At 36.1% G+C, this 16,733-nt stretch overlaps 2 protein-coding genes across 4 annotated transcripts in view; one reads left to right on the plus strand and one right to left on the minus strand.

Annotated features, from left to right (window-relative positions):
- Nucleotides 1-13,724, minus strand: part of pnpla7b (patatin-like phospholipase domain containing 7b) — a 40,906-nt gene extending 27,182 nt beyond the window's left edge. The window contains exons 1-8 of one of the 2 annotated variants that reach the window (XM_088077222.1): nucleotides 13,607-13,626; nucleotides 10,290-10,342; nucleotides 10,040-10,080; nucleotides 9,299-9,373; nucleotides 7,910-7,997; nucleotides 6,777-6,856; nucleotides 4,094-4,182; nucleotides 2,981-3,121 (exon numbers count right to left, since the gene is read on the minus strand). In XM_088077222.1, coding sequence (XP_087933348.1) covers nucleotides 2,981-3,121; nucleotides 4,094-4,182; nucleotides 6,777-6,856; nucleotides 7,910-7,997; nucleotides 9,299-9,373; nucleotides 10,040-10,078 — 512 coding nt within the window. In that variant the 5' untranslated portion in view covers nucleotides 10,079-10,080; nucleotides 10,290-10,342; nucleotides 13,607-13,626. Of the gene's footprint in view, nucleotides 1-2,980; nucleotides 3,122-4,093; nucleotides 4,183-6,776; nucleotides 6,857-7,909; nucleotides 7,998-9,298; nucleotides 9,374-10,039; nucleotides 10,081-10,289; nucleotides 10,343-13,606 lie in introns of both variants that reach the window. The other variant, XM_042488512.2, reaches the window with a different exon arrangement.
- Nucleotides 13,725-14,553: 829 nt separating this feature from the next.
- On the plus strand, nucleotides 14,554-16,261 carry mrpl41 (mitochondrial ribosomal protein L41). 2 transcript variants are annotated; one of them, XM_042488514.2, is made up of 2 exons: nucleotides 14,554-14,704; nucleotides 15,624-16,261. In XM_042488514.2, the coding sequence occupies exon 2, from the start codon at nucleotides 15,662-15,664 to the stop codon at nucleotides 16,067-16,069; it is 408 nt and encodes a 135-aa protein (XP_042344448.1). In that variant the 5' UTR covers nucleotides 14,554-14,704; nucleotides 15,624-15,661; the 3' UTR covers nucleotides 16,070-16,261. The 2 variants fall into 2 exon arrangements, with proteins under 2 accessions (XP_042344448.1, XP_042344449.1); XM_042488515.2 differs by having other exon boundaries at nucleotides 14,565-14,694.
- The last annotated feature ends 472 nt before the right edge of the window (nucleotides 16,262-16,733 follow it).

Here is a 16,733-nt window from a genome sequence, read left to right on the forward strand (position 1 = left end):
CAACAACTTCAGAAAATTAAATAAATCCAGAAATATTTTAAGTAAACTTAATTGGATATAAAGTAAAAATAAATTGAGATTAATAATTATATTTACTTTTTTTTTTCAGGGCAAGGGAATCATACAGTGTACAACTCCAGTGAAATGTGATCCTGTCAGCTCCTTCAATTTGTGTTCTGTATTAATCCTTCTTTGCCTCTTCTTACATTTTAGGCTGCTGCTCTATAGTTGTACATGTTTTCAGGCTGCGGTGTGTTTATGGGTTCTATGATGTGTCTGGTAATCACTGGGTTTTCTGTTGTGGAAGGATTTAACTGTAGTTTTGGGTTAAGAAGCTTCTGCTGTTTTACAGATTAAACGCACTACAGACTCAGTGACTGCAATATAGGCCATTTCAAACTTGACAATATAAATATTCTAAATAGGTCCCTTTGTATTTCCTGTTGGAATGTTTTGCGGTGGATGTCAATGACATCAGCTGACAGGAAGTTTGGACCCAAGCTGAAGCAAATAATGCAGTTACAGTTGAATGGTCTTTACATCTGTGACACTGATGGCGGCGTCCTGGAATGTCCAAACTGACAGCGGAGCTCTGCTTGTGTGGTGCAGGCTGTGGAGCGGCCTCAGACTGGTCTGAGCATTTCCTGACCTCTAGCATCACTAAGGGGCATGTGTCGTAGTTTTTTGGGGGTTTTTTTTGGGTTTTCTTTAGCATTTGTTAAGTTAAATGAACAAAACCAATAACATACAAAAAATAACATAAAAGAAATGGTTAACAGACATTTTAACATGAAGAACCTTTTTTTATTCCCTTTTTGTCTCACCTGCTAACTTAGTAATCCTGTAACATAAAATCACTCGTGAAATCATCATGGTGTCTAAGTTTGGTTTCTGTCTAACCATGCAAGATGCAGTCACAAAACTTTACTGGTGTAGTTGATATTAAAGGCAGAGTTCCAAGATGGCCTTTATTTACTGATGTTTATGTTTGAAAACCTTGTCTAGCTGATAGCAGCGGCAGCAGGATGAGTTAATTTCATCTCCATGAGTGACTAGTAGTCATTTAAAATCAATGTGCAAAGGCAACCACAAAAAACACAACAGTTTGTAAAATAGCCTTAAAGCCACCTTTTGTGGCTATTCAGTTTTGCAACACACATAAAACACACATATCCCGCTGTTATGTCTCCGCCTCATAGACAATAAGTGTTTGTTGACAAGCTGAGCGATGTGGAGCCTGTGAGGAGGCCAAAGAACAAGATACAGTAATATTACTGGATTTTGCGCAAATATGACTCTACTAGTGTCTACAGCCCAGTGTTTGCAAACTGTTTGCATGAGGAGTCTGTGTGTATACACATTAACTGTTGCCATGATGTCTGTAGGCCGTGGCTAAATGGTTACACTGAAGAGGGTCATTTATTGCATGCCAGCTGAGATAGGTTTGTCCAGTTCTAAATTTATAAGGCTTAATTTAAGATTGACAGGGACAGAGTACCGAGTAAAGCTAACTGGCTTATTGAAACAAAGCACGAATGTAAATCAAATTTAAAAAACTATTTAAAAAAGGACATTTTTGGCATTAAATGGATAAGGAAAGGTTGTGTTAGGGGTGATAATATTTATTTTGTAACGCTGGGGGATATTTGGATTGTAAATAAACCTGGGATAATTATTTACTTATTTAATTTGGTGGTACGTAAAGTAGGGATGGTTGTGTGTTCACTAGTTGTAAATACATTTGGGAACTATATTTGTTAAAAGAAATAAATGAGAAGGGGTAGGGATATACAGTATTACTTTACTTCTACCTACTCCCTTTCGGACACTGTACTTTTTGTGTGTGTTTATAATATCTTTTCATTTTTAGTTTGAAATAAAGTCATTCATTCATTCTTTTTAGCTGATGGCTGGTGTGTGACATACTTCTGTAAAGAGAACCGCGGCCCACTGGCCAAGCTACATGGTGCTTTGTGGGAGTGGGATAGATGCCACTCTCCTCGTTGAAACTCTGTGTATTTTAGATTGACTTCAAAAGTGCTATTTTAGGGTGAGAGAGCTATATAATGTTGCTTTAAGAGCATACATTTGCAAAAATTGTGCACAAATTTAGCAGAACTGATGGAGATTCAACTGTAAAGAACTGCACACTCTAGTGTAAAATTGTATCATATCCAGGATATAACAAATTCAGTTTTGACTCTGACACCAAAGATGTATAGCAGCTGTAGTATAAAGATCTCCTTTTTTAATTTTTTTATTTAAAGAAAACCGGTTGATAATTTTACATAGTAACATTACAGTCCTCGTTGGTCTGGCAACACCTGTAGTTACTGCCATGCGCTTTTCAATAATACAGATTGCGGAGGTCTGTACAAAATAATGTATCAACCACTGGAAGAATAAAACACACCTTCAGTACCTACTCGCTTAAAAATACAACAGAGGAAGAAGAGGATCTGGTGTGTCTGTTTAAAGCACAGCCAAACAGACCAGGTGATGAAAGGATTCATTACGTCATGTCAAACAAAAGACTGAGATCAACAATGTCACCCAACACAATGATACCAAACTCATGACTGAATTTTGCTTTAAGTGAAAAGTGTGAATGGATCAAGTTGTGCCTTCAGCATCATGCCCAGTATGAGCATGTATAGTTTCCCGTGAATCTATTAGTCTATGTGTGAGTATTAGACCCCAGCAGGAGAGGTGGACTCCACTGGTCACAGTGGAATAGAGCTGAAATTGTGGCTCCCCAGATAATTAAGCAACTATTCTGATAATTGAATAATAATTAAATTTGGAGATATAGATAACTCAGTGTTGGTTAAATTGCTTGTTAAATTACTAAATAATTTATCAATTATCACGATAGTTAGCTATAATTCTCTGTCAGCTGACTCACTGATCTACACTGACTCTTTATTGGGTGTATTTGTGAATGTGCATGTGGAATATGGCAATAAATCATTTGACTGACCTGACATTTTTCAGCATGTACAGCACCTCAGAGGGCAGGTGGGAGTTCTGCACATCAAACTCAGTCAGGTCAGCCTCCAGCAGGCAGGGAGGAGGCTCCTTGGGCTGCAGGGTGGGGGGCTCCCTCCGGATGCGTAGGATCCTGACAAAGACATTAGGAAGGATGATCCACTCTTTGATAGAACTGATTGATAGAACAAGTCTCTGAACTTAGTCTCAGCGCAAAATTCTAAACTATTTTTTACTTTATTTTACTTTTTAACGCACTTAACACAGATTCTCTCATCTAAATTATTTTCTTAAAAACATCACCTCATTGAATTTATATTATAAATCTCCCTTTTAAATAAGCGTACGTCTGTCTATTTTATTTTATGATAGAAATTGTGAATGACGGTTTGGGTTTAAGCTGAATGGGATTAAAACATGCATTTTATTGTAAATACATTTGGAGAAAGTGGCTAAAACCAATACCACCCACTTTGGAAGACTGGTATGGAATAATTTTAGAAATATATTTAAAATGGAAAAGCTGACCTTAACAACTGTCTCTCCTCTTTTGGATAGGACCTGCAGTATTGTACACTCCCTCAGTTCTAGTGTATATAGTTAAGTTTACTTACAGAGCTTGGGGTGGACAGATATACACAAGTATTTAAGTGCTTAAAAGAAAAGAAAAGAAAAGAAAAGAAAAGAAAAGAAAAGAAAAGAAAAGAAAAGAAAAGCGATTATCCTGTAAGTTTTACTCAGGCATAACAATTGTAAGGTTTGGGGGGGTCTGTATTTTTGAAGCTGTGGTTTTAAAGTCACAAATAAAAAGAGAATTAAAAAAAAGTTAATGAATTTTGAATTACTCTAAGCTTAAAAATAAATAAATTTTGAATTACTCTAAGCTTAAGATGTCTTTAAAATTAAATCAAACCTTATTATGGCTGGCACTGATTCTGTATTATTCTCTGTATCCTGGTATCTTTAAATACCAGCTTATCTTTTTGATAAAGGTTGGTTCATATACTTGGACCTTGAGTTGAGATTGTCTTGTCAAACAGTGAACCTTCAACCCTCAGAGCTTATCTCTCCTCTGTGTACACCAAACGCTGAAAAAGACACTCACTTGCGAGCTATAGACATGACTTTGGTCCTCTTCCTCACTCTCTGCCGGGACGCTGAGTTTGAATTAGGGGCTGAAGACAACGTCTGAACCTGCAACATGAAGACTTTGTTTCAGAAGTGTTTCTTATGATGAAAATGCCAGTTATGCTCACATTAGATAACTGAAGTTATATAAGGTATGTTGCACCTCACTACAGGGCCTATTAATGGCAATGTCTTTGACCAATCAGTCAATCCTCACTTTCTGTCCATCCATCTGTCCAACACCTCCAACAGAAAAAGACACCATAACTGGCCAGCTTTGGGGTGAAATTTGATATGAATACTCCTGATCCCAAAAAACTGAGCCGTTTAATTTATTACTTTAAATGTCATGGCAACTTCCAAGGCAGAGCCGGAGAGAGTAGCTCCACCCTGTACAGTCAGCCTCTTGTCACTTTTGCTAAATATTTGTGTATTGTCTTAAACTTGCAGGTGTCAACACACTGTAAACAGCCTCTGCTGGTGTCTGTCAGTGCTGTGCTCTCAAACCAGTTTACAACCTCTACTCACTGAGCAGAGCCACAGTCTGTGCCTCTCACGTATCATCTTTACATATAAATCACAGACAGCAGCATCCATTTTTCTGAAAGATAAATGACTGACAACCTTTGACAAACAAAGGTTATTTAACAACATTTATTGGTGCTTTGAAGGTATTTTCTTCTGATAGCCCTCCATAAAGAGCTGAAATTAACAGACGTAAACAGTAGCAGCAAAATTACAATTAAGATTATTTTGATTATCTGTGAACTTCTGTTCTGTTGTTACAATTATTTCTTTTTAACCAAAATAACAAGCATGAACCAAATATTAATGAGAACACTGCATTTTAGTCTAATGATTTCTCACTTGACTTCTCCAACCTGTAGAATATGACACGCCCACTGATGTCGTCGTGGTTCGCAGTTCAGGTCACGGAGAGCCTGCTGTTTTTTGGTTCCAGCTGAGAATCAACTTTACGGGTTCTGTACCAATTTATTTTTGGTCAAAATGTTCAGAAGTGTTCAAAATTAGGTGCAAAAACAAGGACGGTCCATGTTGGTGAATAAGGAGTAGAGAGGGCCCAAAGAAAAATACACAAACTCAATATTTAGAGGCCAGCTGCACCATTGTGGTTCAATAACGATGGAGGGACACTTAGACTTCTCTGAACTGGAAAACAAATCCTGATTCAAATTTAACACAGTATTCTCCCCTGTCATGCAGCACTGTGAAAACATCCACTAAACGTAAGGTTTTATCTGTTAAAATATCCATTATTGACCGAAAAAGAAAACATCAGTATAATTTCAAACTTTTGAACAGCAGTGTAATTGTGTATGAAAGAATAAAATAATGGAATATAATATAAAACTTTTCATTTTGCTTCATGGAACTTGGAAATGGGTTAAAAGTCTTATAATGCAGTCAACAGAACTTTTGTTTCATTCAGATGGTTGAAAGATTCTTTGAGAATTCTAAAAATACCTTCAATAGGGGAAAGTTTTGTTTATCAGCCTTATAGTTTTTCAAAGGTTTCCAGGTATTCATCTTTCAGAAAAATGTGACTCTAAAGTGAGGCCAGGGACCACCCGTGTAGCCGCGGCCCCTGACAGAGGGCCGAAACATGCATACAGTGAGCAGACAGTCAGCCTCTTTAATGTTTCAGAGGGAAAAGAAAGGATAGTGCACTGAAATACTATATCAGGGTGTATACGGGTATATAAGTTGCTGATATTTAATGATTTTAGAGACCTTTTCAAGATCATTTTTTACCACATTTAATAAAGATTTTTGGACTGGTTATATTTTTGTCATTCAAATGTTTCAAATAAGAATAAAGGTGGTATATATGTAAATTTTCTTGAGAAAAATTGTTATCAGAGTAAATTAGGCTAATCTACATTTTACAAAAAGGTGAGTACAGATATAAAGTACAACAACAGAGGCAGGCTTGAAAATTTGTAACGTCAGACAAGTGGACTTTCATACAGAAGAGTTTGACTTTTGTTGACAAAAGGAAATTTAAAGATGGATCAATGAAAAAAAGACCAAATATCTGTGGCAATTACGGCCTAACAAATTCAAAATTAAGACTATGTAATGTATTCATTCAAATCAAATAATTTAGTCCCAATATATATAAAATTGCAAGTAGGTTTGAGGAAGGAATATAGTTATTAGTGTAAATTAGGTTAATCTACATTTTGCCAACAGGTGAGTGCAGATATAAAGTACAACGACTATCAAAATCAGAAGCAGGTTTAAAGATTTATAAAGTCGGAGGAGTTCGACTTATGCTGACAAACAGAAATCTAAAAAATGAATCAACGAAATTAGACCAAATGTTTTTGGCAATTACGACCTAGCAAATTCAAAATAAAGACTTTGTCAAATTGAAATTATTTATTTGTATTTTGTAAGGACCTGCAGACACCTTGACATCAGATTAAAACACTGTTGACAGGGTATTTAATAACTGTCAAAAAATAAAGAAAAACGCAAAACACATACACAGCCAGGTGGGACCTGGTTATCATTATTTATAAAATAAATCCACACTGCAGCAGGGGGCCCCTGGGACACACTGGGCCCTTTGCAAAGTGTTCTATGTGTCCATAGAAAGGGGCGACACTGGGTGGAATGTTAAAGAACGCACTGACCTTTCTCATGATCTTTCGGCCGTAGAACATCACCTTGTCTCTCTTCCTGAAGCGATAGTGAGGAACACCAGCCTCCTCCTCTGGAACACACCAGTTATCCTCTGTTAGACCACTTACAATCAAACGTATGAGTCGCTCTGTGTTAATCCTGCTAGCACTGAACTGATGTAATGGGCTGCTTTGCTGTTGCAAAAAGTTGATTTTGTATAAATGGGGAGACTGCAGCACTCCACACATTCAAGACTGCGCTGATGCACTGTTGAAAACAGCTGGACTCAAAAAAAACGATTTATATGAATAAAGGCTCAGTAGACGAGTATAACTCCATATGGTCCCCCTTCTTAGCAACTACAGTATGTCCTATAGACAACAGATGGAATAATTACTGCATTAAAACACTTCACTTTGATGAAGCATGCACAAAAACTTACTCACTACAGATATCAAGTTTACAATCAGTTCATTTATTCATTTATTTACCTTCTTTCTTAATATCATTTTTTTTATCTATTTGTTGTTGGTTTGTCTTTTTGGGTGCTGTTGTTGCTATTTTTGCTTTTGTTGTTTGCTTGTTTTTGTTTGTTTTTAGTTGTTTTCTTTTCTTTTCTTTGTTTTTTTTTCTTGCTTGTTGGCTTGCTGGCTATTTGAAAGAGCTTGATGGGTTGCTTAAGGTGCGAATGATTGCTGTGCTGTCTGATTTTCAACTGTACTTTTAAACAATAATAAAACTTGAGGGGGTGTGAACTGATGTACCAGGCTGAAGCAGTTAAATCTGGGTGATTAAATCATCCTGCAGGACATTTAGTCCCAGAGAAAAACAAAACTCATGCACTGACTACTAGTTGTATTTTTGAAAATGACATGACATGATATTAACTACTGGTGGTTTTTCTTAAACCAATAATCAGTTAAAACAGAATCCTTTAACGGCATGCTTGTATGAACTGAGAACGTTTCTGCTGCCTCTAAATATAAAAACATTGAATACTGTAACAATCATTATTCTGACTCAACACTTATGAATACATGCACAGTGTATTTGGGTGTATTTTGCACATCTTCACATTGTGACAAATCTTAGACATAAATGTATTTTGAAACAGAACAGGGTGTACAGTGTGCAGGTCACTGACTTGACCGTTTGTATCTTCTGTACAGAAGAAACACAACAACTCCGACGACAGAAACGACCGTCACAGCTCCGATCAGCACAGCCGTCCACTGCAGGAAAAACACACCGAACATTTCAGTTAGGGATACATTTCAAATGACACGTTTAATATCAGAACCCTCATTCATACTACCCATCCACATTACGTGCAAAATGACAAGAACATAAACAACAAAGTCATTCATGTGTCTCCAGAACATCCTCAGCTCCAGGGCAACATATCACACATGTTTATGACATTCACTCAAACCAAAAAAGCCAAACAATGGGCCTCATGCACAAAAACCAACATACAAACAAATTTTCTTATTTTTGCTCGTATCTAAGACTTGTTCTTATTTTGTTAGTACCCATTAATTTTTGGGATTCCCCAATGCTTTCTTATTTTTGCTCTTCTCTTATTTTCCAAGTGGTCCATAGCACTCTGACCAAATTAAGAGAAAATCATTTCACTTTCACAGGCCACAAATTGTTGTCCAACAAAGGAAAAATAATAATTTAATCTAATTTAGCTCAGGTTTGAGAGCATTTGTAATGACTGGATTATTCCATTTCAGGCCTAATACTTGGTGCAGAGATCCCAATTACTGTAAATTCAGTTACAAGATACAAGGTACATCTAAGTACATTTACTCAAGTACTATGCTAAAGTACAAATGTGACGAACTTTTCCATAACTTGAGTATTTTAATCTTATGCCACTTTCCACTTCTACTTCACTACATTTTAGAGGGAAAATTCTATGTTTTATTCCACTTCAATTATGAGAGAACTATTGTACAATTTTTTGCACACAAAACAAAAATACAAAAAGTGTAGCTGAAGCAATTAGTGGATTAATTAGAAAATTAATTGGCAAATATTTCTTTCATTGTGTAAGTCATTTTCTATGCCAAAACCATTTCATGGTTCCAGCCTCTCATATGTACTTTATTTATGAGGACTTGCTGCTTTTTCTTTTATTACATTTATTTAAGCCTTTCTGCATGTGCACTTTTACTTTTAATACTACATAAGTTTCACTCAGCAGACGTTCTTCTTCTTTCAGCCTTTTTTTTTTTTCAGCATCATGTCTCCAGTCTTGTTCATGTGTCAGAGTCTTTGCACATGGCACAAACCCTTCCCTTACATAGTGTTTAGGGGGTGTTACCTGTGCTAACAGGTGATTAATAATCAGTGGGATATATTATTGAGCACACCTGCTCAGAGCAGATTTGGATGGTTCAGTACATTTGGTGCATCTTGAGTCGACTTCTCTTAGATTATCTCTTAGCAGAAAATTAAGAGAAAATAAAAGAGAAATTTAAGAGAAAGTTGCTGCATGAGGCCCAGTGTGCAAAAGAGTGGTTACCATGTTGGCCTCCATCCTCTCCTCCACAAAATGCTGCATCTTGGCCTTGATCTCAGTCCCGAGTGGGCCCAGGCTCTGAAACATCAACCACAGGAGCAACACTGAGGCGATGAAATCAGTTGGACATGGAACACGCGTAGTTAAAGGTATTTACAGAGCGGAACGAGGACTGGGACAGCAGCATTAACCCTCTGACACCTGAATCAGCATTACTATTTTGTACTGCAGTCAGACACTTTTAGAATTATTTAAACCTCTAAACCCTGAGCAAATTTGTTTGCTTTCTTTGAAAAACACAGGGAAAGAAGGGAATGAGCAACTTGGCAAGCTTTTCTGTACATTACAAGAAATTATTAGATTTTGATTTTTCTATTTTTTTTTGAAAGATAGGGAAAAATTGCAGCCCCAAAATAACGTATTTATAATCATCATAATTATACATTTTACATTTTTTACATTATACATTTACATTTATTTTTTTTCTTTCAAAATTTTAGGGTAATTTTCTGAAAGCAAAATTACAACCTATTTTTTTTACCCAGCACAGACTTGTGAAGTACATAAACATGTGGGATATTACTCACGAATTTGTCATGTGTTTCTCAAGAAAGCACACATCTGAGTTATGTCAACTGTTATATGGTCTCAATCTTGTACTTGAATACCTCGCTAAGGACAAAGACATGAAACCTATATTTTCAGACAGGGAAGTGCAGTAAATGTTGCTGAGGAAAAACATACCGGGTAAACACTGCAGCTCTCCTCTTCCTCGTCTTCCATGCCTGTTAAAAAACACAATGCAACACTAAAACAAGGCCATCACTACCAGTGAAATGAAATCATTTCAACAGAACCTTTGATCGAAGTCAAACAATGATAACATTTCCTACACAAAAAATGTGCATATAAACCTTACGAAAATTATGTTTGCTAACATGTAACTAAACTTAAAGAAGATTTGGATAATTTTTCATGGACGCAACCCACATACTCAGCTCTGCTGCTCATCCCACAAATGCATGTTCCTTACAAATGTGGCACCATCTAAAAGGGAAACAAACAGGCTTTCCAAGATTTATTGCCAAGAAGCATTGTTACAACAAAGAAATCATCTACCAAACACCAATTTACTTACTTTTTGTGCTTAGTTTATATTTTAATGGCACTTTTGTGATTGTACATTAATAGCCTGGAACTGGAATACTTGGAAACATTAGTGCCTGGCTCCATGGACAGCCCAACGAGCCACAGAGCAAAAGGTTTCAGTAATCTGTTTTGGGGTTTTTTTGAATAACAAAGTCAAAGAGATATCCTTTGAGGTGCTTCACATGTTTTAGAGAGAGTTGCGACACGGATGTAACCAGAGGTGGAAGCAGAATTCAGATCCTTTACTTAAGTAAAAGTGTGAATACCACACTTTAAAGATACTCCGCTTCAAGTTTAAGTCCTGCATCAAGATTTTACCATAGAACTTTTGATTGATTTTTAGTTCTTGTTTTGGGATTATGTTTTTTTAAAGAAAAAAAAAAAACTGAGAGTACATTCGGGAAAAAGTGCTAAAAATATCAAAAGTTCTAAATACAGAAAAATCGAAAAACAAAAAACAAACAAAACACCCCAAAAAATCTAAATTGTAGAGCAAATGAATAAATAAATGAAAGAAAGGAAAAATCAGTCCCCCCAAAACTCAAACTTACAGAAACATCCTGAAACCCCCAAATTAATCCCAAAAGACCCAAAAATTATTTCAAAGAAAAACCAAAAATTAGTCACACACACACACACACACACACACACACATATATATATATATATATATATATATAAATCACAAAAACTCACAAATATTTATCAAATTAGTTGGCAGGAAATTTTACAATTTTTATGTGTTTCTGTGCAAAGATCTTACTCTGTGAAGTTACTAAAGCATTCAGATAAATGAAGTAAAAAGTACAATATTTCTCTTTAAAAATGTAGTGGAGTACAAAGAGACATGAAAAGAAAATACTCAAGTAAAGTGCAAGCCCCTAAAATTTGTACTTAAGTACAATTGTGAGTAAATGTACTTAGTTACATTCCACCACTGCATGTAACTTGTACCTTTTGTGAAGAGTGAAGGGAGACACTGGTGCATTTGTTTTTTTTCTCTTGCCGACCTACAAAGCAACTGTGGAGTAAATGTATTGCTGATCATATCTAGCCTAACTTTAACCGAGTATGATTTGATTGATTTGCTTATTACATTGACTAAATGTTCTATTTATAAATCTAAATTTGTTAGCAAAAAACAATATTTCAGAGCTATCTGTATCAAGCAATACATTTATTTATTTAATACTATTTATGAATGTAAAAACAAAAAATATTATTATTTCATTATTTCTTTTTCTCTTTTTTGTGCAAACTTTAATCCCCCCCAGGGCGTTGCAACTGTAGACTGTTGTATTTCCACTGTACACACAAGGTTTGACATGCTTGCATATGTAATGTGTACTTTTCTTCAATAAAGTTGATAAAAATAAATAAATCTGGGTTAAAGATCACGTACTGGGCTCCAGAAAAAGAGGTCACAAGCTGAGTGATGGTAACCAGACACCCTCTCAAGCACTGACACACTGCAATACTTTAACAGGCTCTACTCACACACAGAGAGACACAACTGCAGAAAAGTGTGAGAAAACTCATCCAGAGAATAAGGAGCTGGATCTAAATCGACGGTTCTCAACCAGGAGTTTGGTACCCTCAAGGCCCCATAATGGAATCCCAGGGTGTTGCAAAAAACAGAGGAACAGTTTGTTTTCACTATCTAATTTTCCATAAAAACTGAGCCCAGTGTGAGTAAGAGCCAGAGAGTGGCTATTCTGATCATAGATTTCACTTCCACCAAGATTATCTCCTCAACTGCTTTTAACCCTTTGAAACCTGAGCAAAATGGCTTGATTTCTTTCAAAAGTAGGGAAGAGGGTAATGAGCAGCAAGCGCATTACCCCCAAACAGCAATAAATTAGTAAAATTAAAAACAAAAAATTAAAAGAAAACATGTAAAATAAGCAAAATCCTGTACAAAATCAAAATTAAAAACTAAAAAAAAAATTGAAAAAAACAGTGCTGGGGAAAAAAACTATTATAATTATTTGTGGATATTTTCCCTAGTTTTTAGGTAATTTTCTACTAATGTTCCCCTCTTTATTAAAACATTATTTCAAAAAACATTTAAAAGTTTTTAGTTAATTTTCTTGTCACATGATGTAGAAAATTACCTTAAGTTAGTAAAAAAAAAAGCAAACATACAAAAAACCCCAAACAAACTGAGAAAAATGAAAACTAATGTAAAAAGACAAGGCAAACAAGACTTTGGAGGTGCTTAAAAATATATAAGTTTTATTATAGCCTAAATGCAGTTTTTTCCCTGGCTTTAAAAAAATAATTATTTTATAAATCTACTGCTTTCTTGCAATTTGATGAAAACTTCTTAGCAAATTGTTAATTGCCTTTTCACCCATATATTTATTTGCTAAGGATTCCAAAGGTTTTAATACTTGTGAACGGTGTCTGAAAAGTGATTTGGCTCCGTGTTTCAAATGGTTAAATCAGAACTAACAACCCAAATCTTTTCAGCTGGAGGTCCCTGAAGTGTAATCTTATCAAAAGTGACTCAGTAACCTCATCAAGTTAAGGCTCCTTGACATGGAAAGGCTAGAGAACCATTGATCTAGGCTACACAGTTTATTTACAAAATACATCTATATGGATAGCTTCTGTCGCATATTCACTTTCCATACTGAATAACTCTGTCTTCTTGTGCCTGACTTCACTCAAAAATACATGTTTTGTATTTGTATGAAATTTGGATTATATGTGCCTATTTTCTCGAAGTAGCAACAAACGACAGAGTTAAATGATAACCAGATATTTTAAGAGTTTGGCGATGACACGGGAGTCATTGTCTAACTGACGGAATTAAAAATGTAATGTTAGAGCTGGTAGTGGATACAAAGTAACTCACGCTTCTTAACTTATGGTTTACACTTGAAAAATACGTTAAGAGGCGACATTACAGCTCAAAATTAAGTTAACTAACATTAACTTTCGGACCGTTGGACGTAACCGAATTGTTGTCACAAACAGTCGGCGGACTCAGCCTGTGTCTCTGCGGTCCGCTACATAGCCAGAGGACGAGCCAAAAACTGAGCGTAAACTGCACCGACACTTCTGCGCTGACAGAGTCCACTATGAAATGTTAACCAACAGAGCAACCTTTAGCTAAAACTTTTCCACTGAACCGAAAAAACAAATTTTCCCACGTACCTTTCTTGTGTCAAAGTTTTTGTGTACACCTACATGCCCGACAGTAGTGTCAATAACAGAAAAACAAGCCAACGTCCTGTTGTTCCTATCAAAATAAAATCCTTATTGACGAACGTACAGGAAGACCCAGTGGGACAGACTGTATTTAAATAATGTGCAAGTCAGTAGTTAAGTTTAACGCTTTTGTGCCTCAAAGTATGTCCGTTGTACCGCCCTGAACATCAACAGCAGTGGTGGACTGTAATTAAGTAGGCTACATTGACTCAAGCACTGTAGTTAAGTACAAATTTAAGGGACTTCACTTGAGTCTTTTCTTTTCACTTTATGCTTGTACTCTATTACATTCCAGGGGGAAATATTGTACGATCCTTTTTTATTCACCTACATTCATCTGACAGCTTTAGTTACTTTACAGATTAAGAATTTTTGCATTAAAATAAGAAAAAAATATAAAATAGGACGTTGTGTTGTAACTTAAATTACCAAGCCAGTTACCCAAGTACAACTGCAGCATTTTTTTTTTATCAATAAGTCGATTTACAGAAATTAATGGCTGATTATTATGATAAATATTCAAGTTTTCTTTTTTTAAAACTAATTTGGAGTTTTATGATTTTTTTTTCTCGTAATTTTGAAGTTTGTTTTTTTAGGGGCGGGGCTGGGGTGGCTTTTTTTAAATATATTTTTTCTGTCTATTTTTTTTCTTTTAAATAATTTTGAGGTTTTTGGGGTGTGTTGTTTCTTTTTGTATTATATGGGGGGTACTTAAAGTACACGTTCTTGATTATACTTAGTTTAGTACTTACTTAGTTTTACTTATGTGACATTTTCAATGACTTTCATTTGTAACTAAGTACTTTCACAGTGTGGTATAAGTACTTTTACTTAAGGATCTGAATATCACATTTTATTTTGAAGGATATTTTGTCTGTATTCTGATTTACTTGACGCTCGTGACGCACCCCACTCACTGACAGTTCAGTATCTCGGATTGTTATTGGTGAAGAACGTTGCCTTGTAGCCAATCACTGCGCACTTCCTAAGACAGTCCGGCACATTGCCTGCATTGGACCCACAGTGGACTCAAGGTTAGAGAAGGTAACTTTGTCATAGTTTATGAACTTATAGGCTATTTAAATTTATAATGCATAATCTGTAACAAAATTTTTTGGCTAAACGCATAAGTGAGTTAACTATTAGCTTGCCAGCGGACGGTGCAGCATTAGCTGCCTCGTTAGTTTAAGTTAAAGCTAGCTAACGTTAGCATCCATCCATCCGTAAGTGTTAGCAAACAAACGTTAGCGTGTCAGAAAAAACATATTATTCAACATAGCAAAGATATAAATAAGTGATTAGAAATGATGATGACTGATGAGAATACAAAATACCGATCGCTTCTTTGGGCTCATTTGATCTTCCGGTTGTCATAATTTCTCCACACGTATGACCCTCTGAAACCTGAACAAATGGTTTGATTTCTTTCAAAAATATGGTGAAGAGGCGACCAGCAACTTAACAAGATATGGCCAAAAATGAGCCAGAGGGCTACCTGGTTGATCCTGCCAGGAGCATATGCTTGTCTCAAGATTAAGCCATGCAAGTTTTAGTACACACAGTGAAACTGCGAATGGCTCAGATTTATGGACATTTTTTTCCCTGTGTTTTAGTTGATTTTCTACTAATCCTCCCCTCTTTTATTTATTTATTTTTTTACAAAAAATAATTTTTTAGGTAATTTTCTTGTCATGTTTTACTTTTTTAATTGCAATTTGTGAAGACATTTCTTGCTAAGTTGGTCATTGCCTTTTTTCTTCCATGTTTTTTTTTTTTTTTTTACAAAAATTTATAAGATATCAGACTAATTTTCAGGTTTTAAAGGGATAAACCAGGATATCCATCACTCGTCAGTTTTGAGAAATAATCATGACAGCTACTTCTGGTGGCAAAATATGGGTTTTCTGTGGTGTTCTTGTGTTGTTTCCCCAAGAACGTAGTAACAAGTAGTTATTCTTTGCAGGTTTCCTCTGGCCTGTCAGGAAGAAACGCTGTGGCACCATGGGTGTATTATCCACGCTGTTGCGGGGTCTGATCAGAGGAGCGGACAGGATGTCTGAGTTCACTAGCAAGCGTGGATCAAGGACTCATAATAAAGGCAGGGGCTCGCGACCCACAGGAGTGAAGCTCCCCAGCAGGAAATTTCTGTCCATACGGGCCATGATCCCAGAGTTTGTGGTTCCTAACTTAGAGGGATTCAAACTCAAACCCTATGTATCATATCGTTGCCCTCGAGGAACAGAGCCTCCACTCACAGCAGAGAGCGTGTTCGCTGAAGTTGTGGCCCCTCAGATCAGGAAGGACTTTGAAGAGGGCACTTTCAACAAAGATCAGCTGGAGAGATATGGATTTAACCCCAAGCAGGAGGGGAAGCTCTTTAAGCTGTATCCCAAGAACTATGTGCGTTAAAGGTGCACTCACAGTGGGATGTATTCACAACAAGACGCAGACTGAAAGCTGCAGATGCACTGACATCTTCCGGAGAGTCATCACACATGGGACTGTGTAATTATGTTTGTAAAAATCTGTTTCCTACAAGTGGTTGACCTTTTTTGCTACTTGGTCATTGTGCAAAATAAAGCTGACGGCTCTGATCCAGAATTGTGCATTAGTCATTGTAATGATCAGATTAGTAACAGAGATGACTGTTTTGGGGCTATTGATAGATGTTTTTCATATTCTTTTATAGAGAGGAGTATGATATGATTAGTCTTCACTTTTCTCAGAAGCTCTTGACTTAGCTCTTTGAGCAAACTGGCTTGATTTCTTTTTAAAAGCATTGGAAGAAGGCAATGATAGAAGAAATGACCCCAAAATCAACAATAAATTAGTAAAAAGTACTAGAATATTCCCTGAAAGTTATTTATAAGTATGTTGAAAAAAAAAGAAAAACAAATTTAAAGTTGTAATAATTTTGTAATGTCATGTTAGCCCTTTGAAACCTGGACCAACATCATTTTTCTGTACAGGGTACAGCTGCCTTTCACAAGCATTTTTATCTTTTAAACTGGGGAAAACTCTTTTGATTTCTTGTGAAAATGTGGGGGAAAAGGCAATGGGCAACTTGGCAAGT

Source organism: Plectropomus leopardus, chromosome 4 (assembly GCF_026936395.1).
Source record: "Plectropomus leopardus strain MGB_pleo_1.0 chromosome 4, ASM2693639v1, whole genome shotgun sequence".
NCBI lineage: Eukaryota > Metazoa > Chordata > Actinopteri > Perciformes > Serranidae > Plectropomus > Plectropomus leopardus.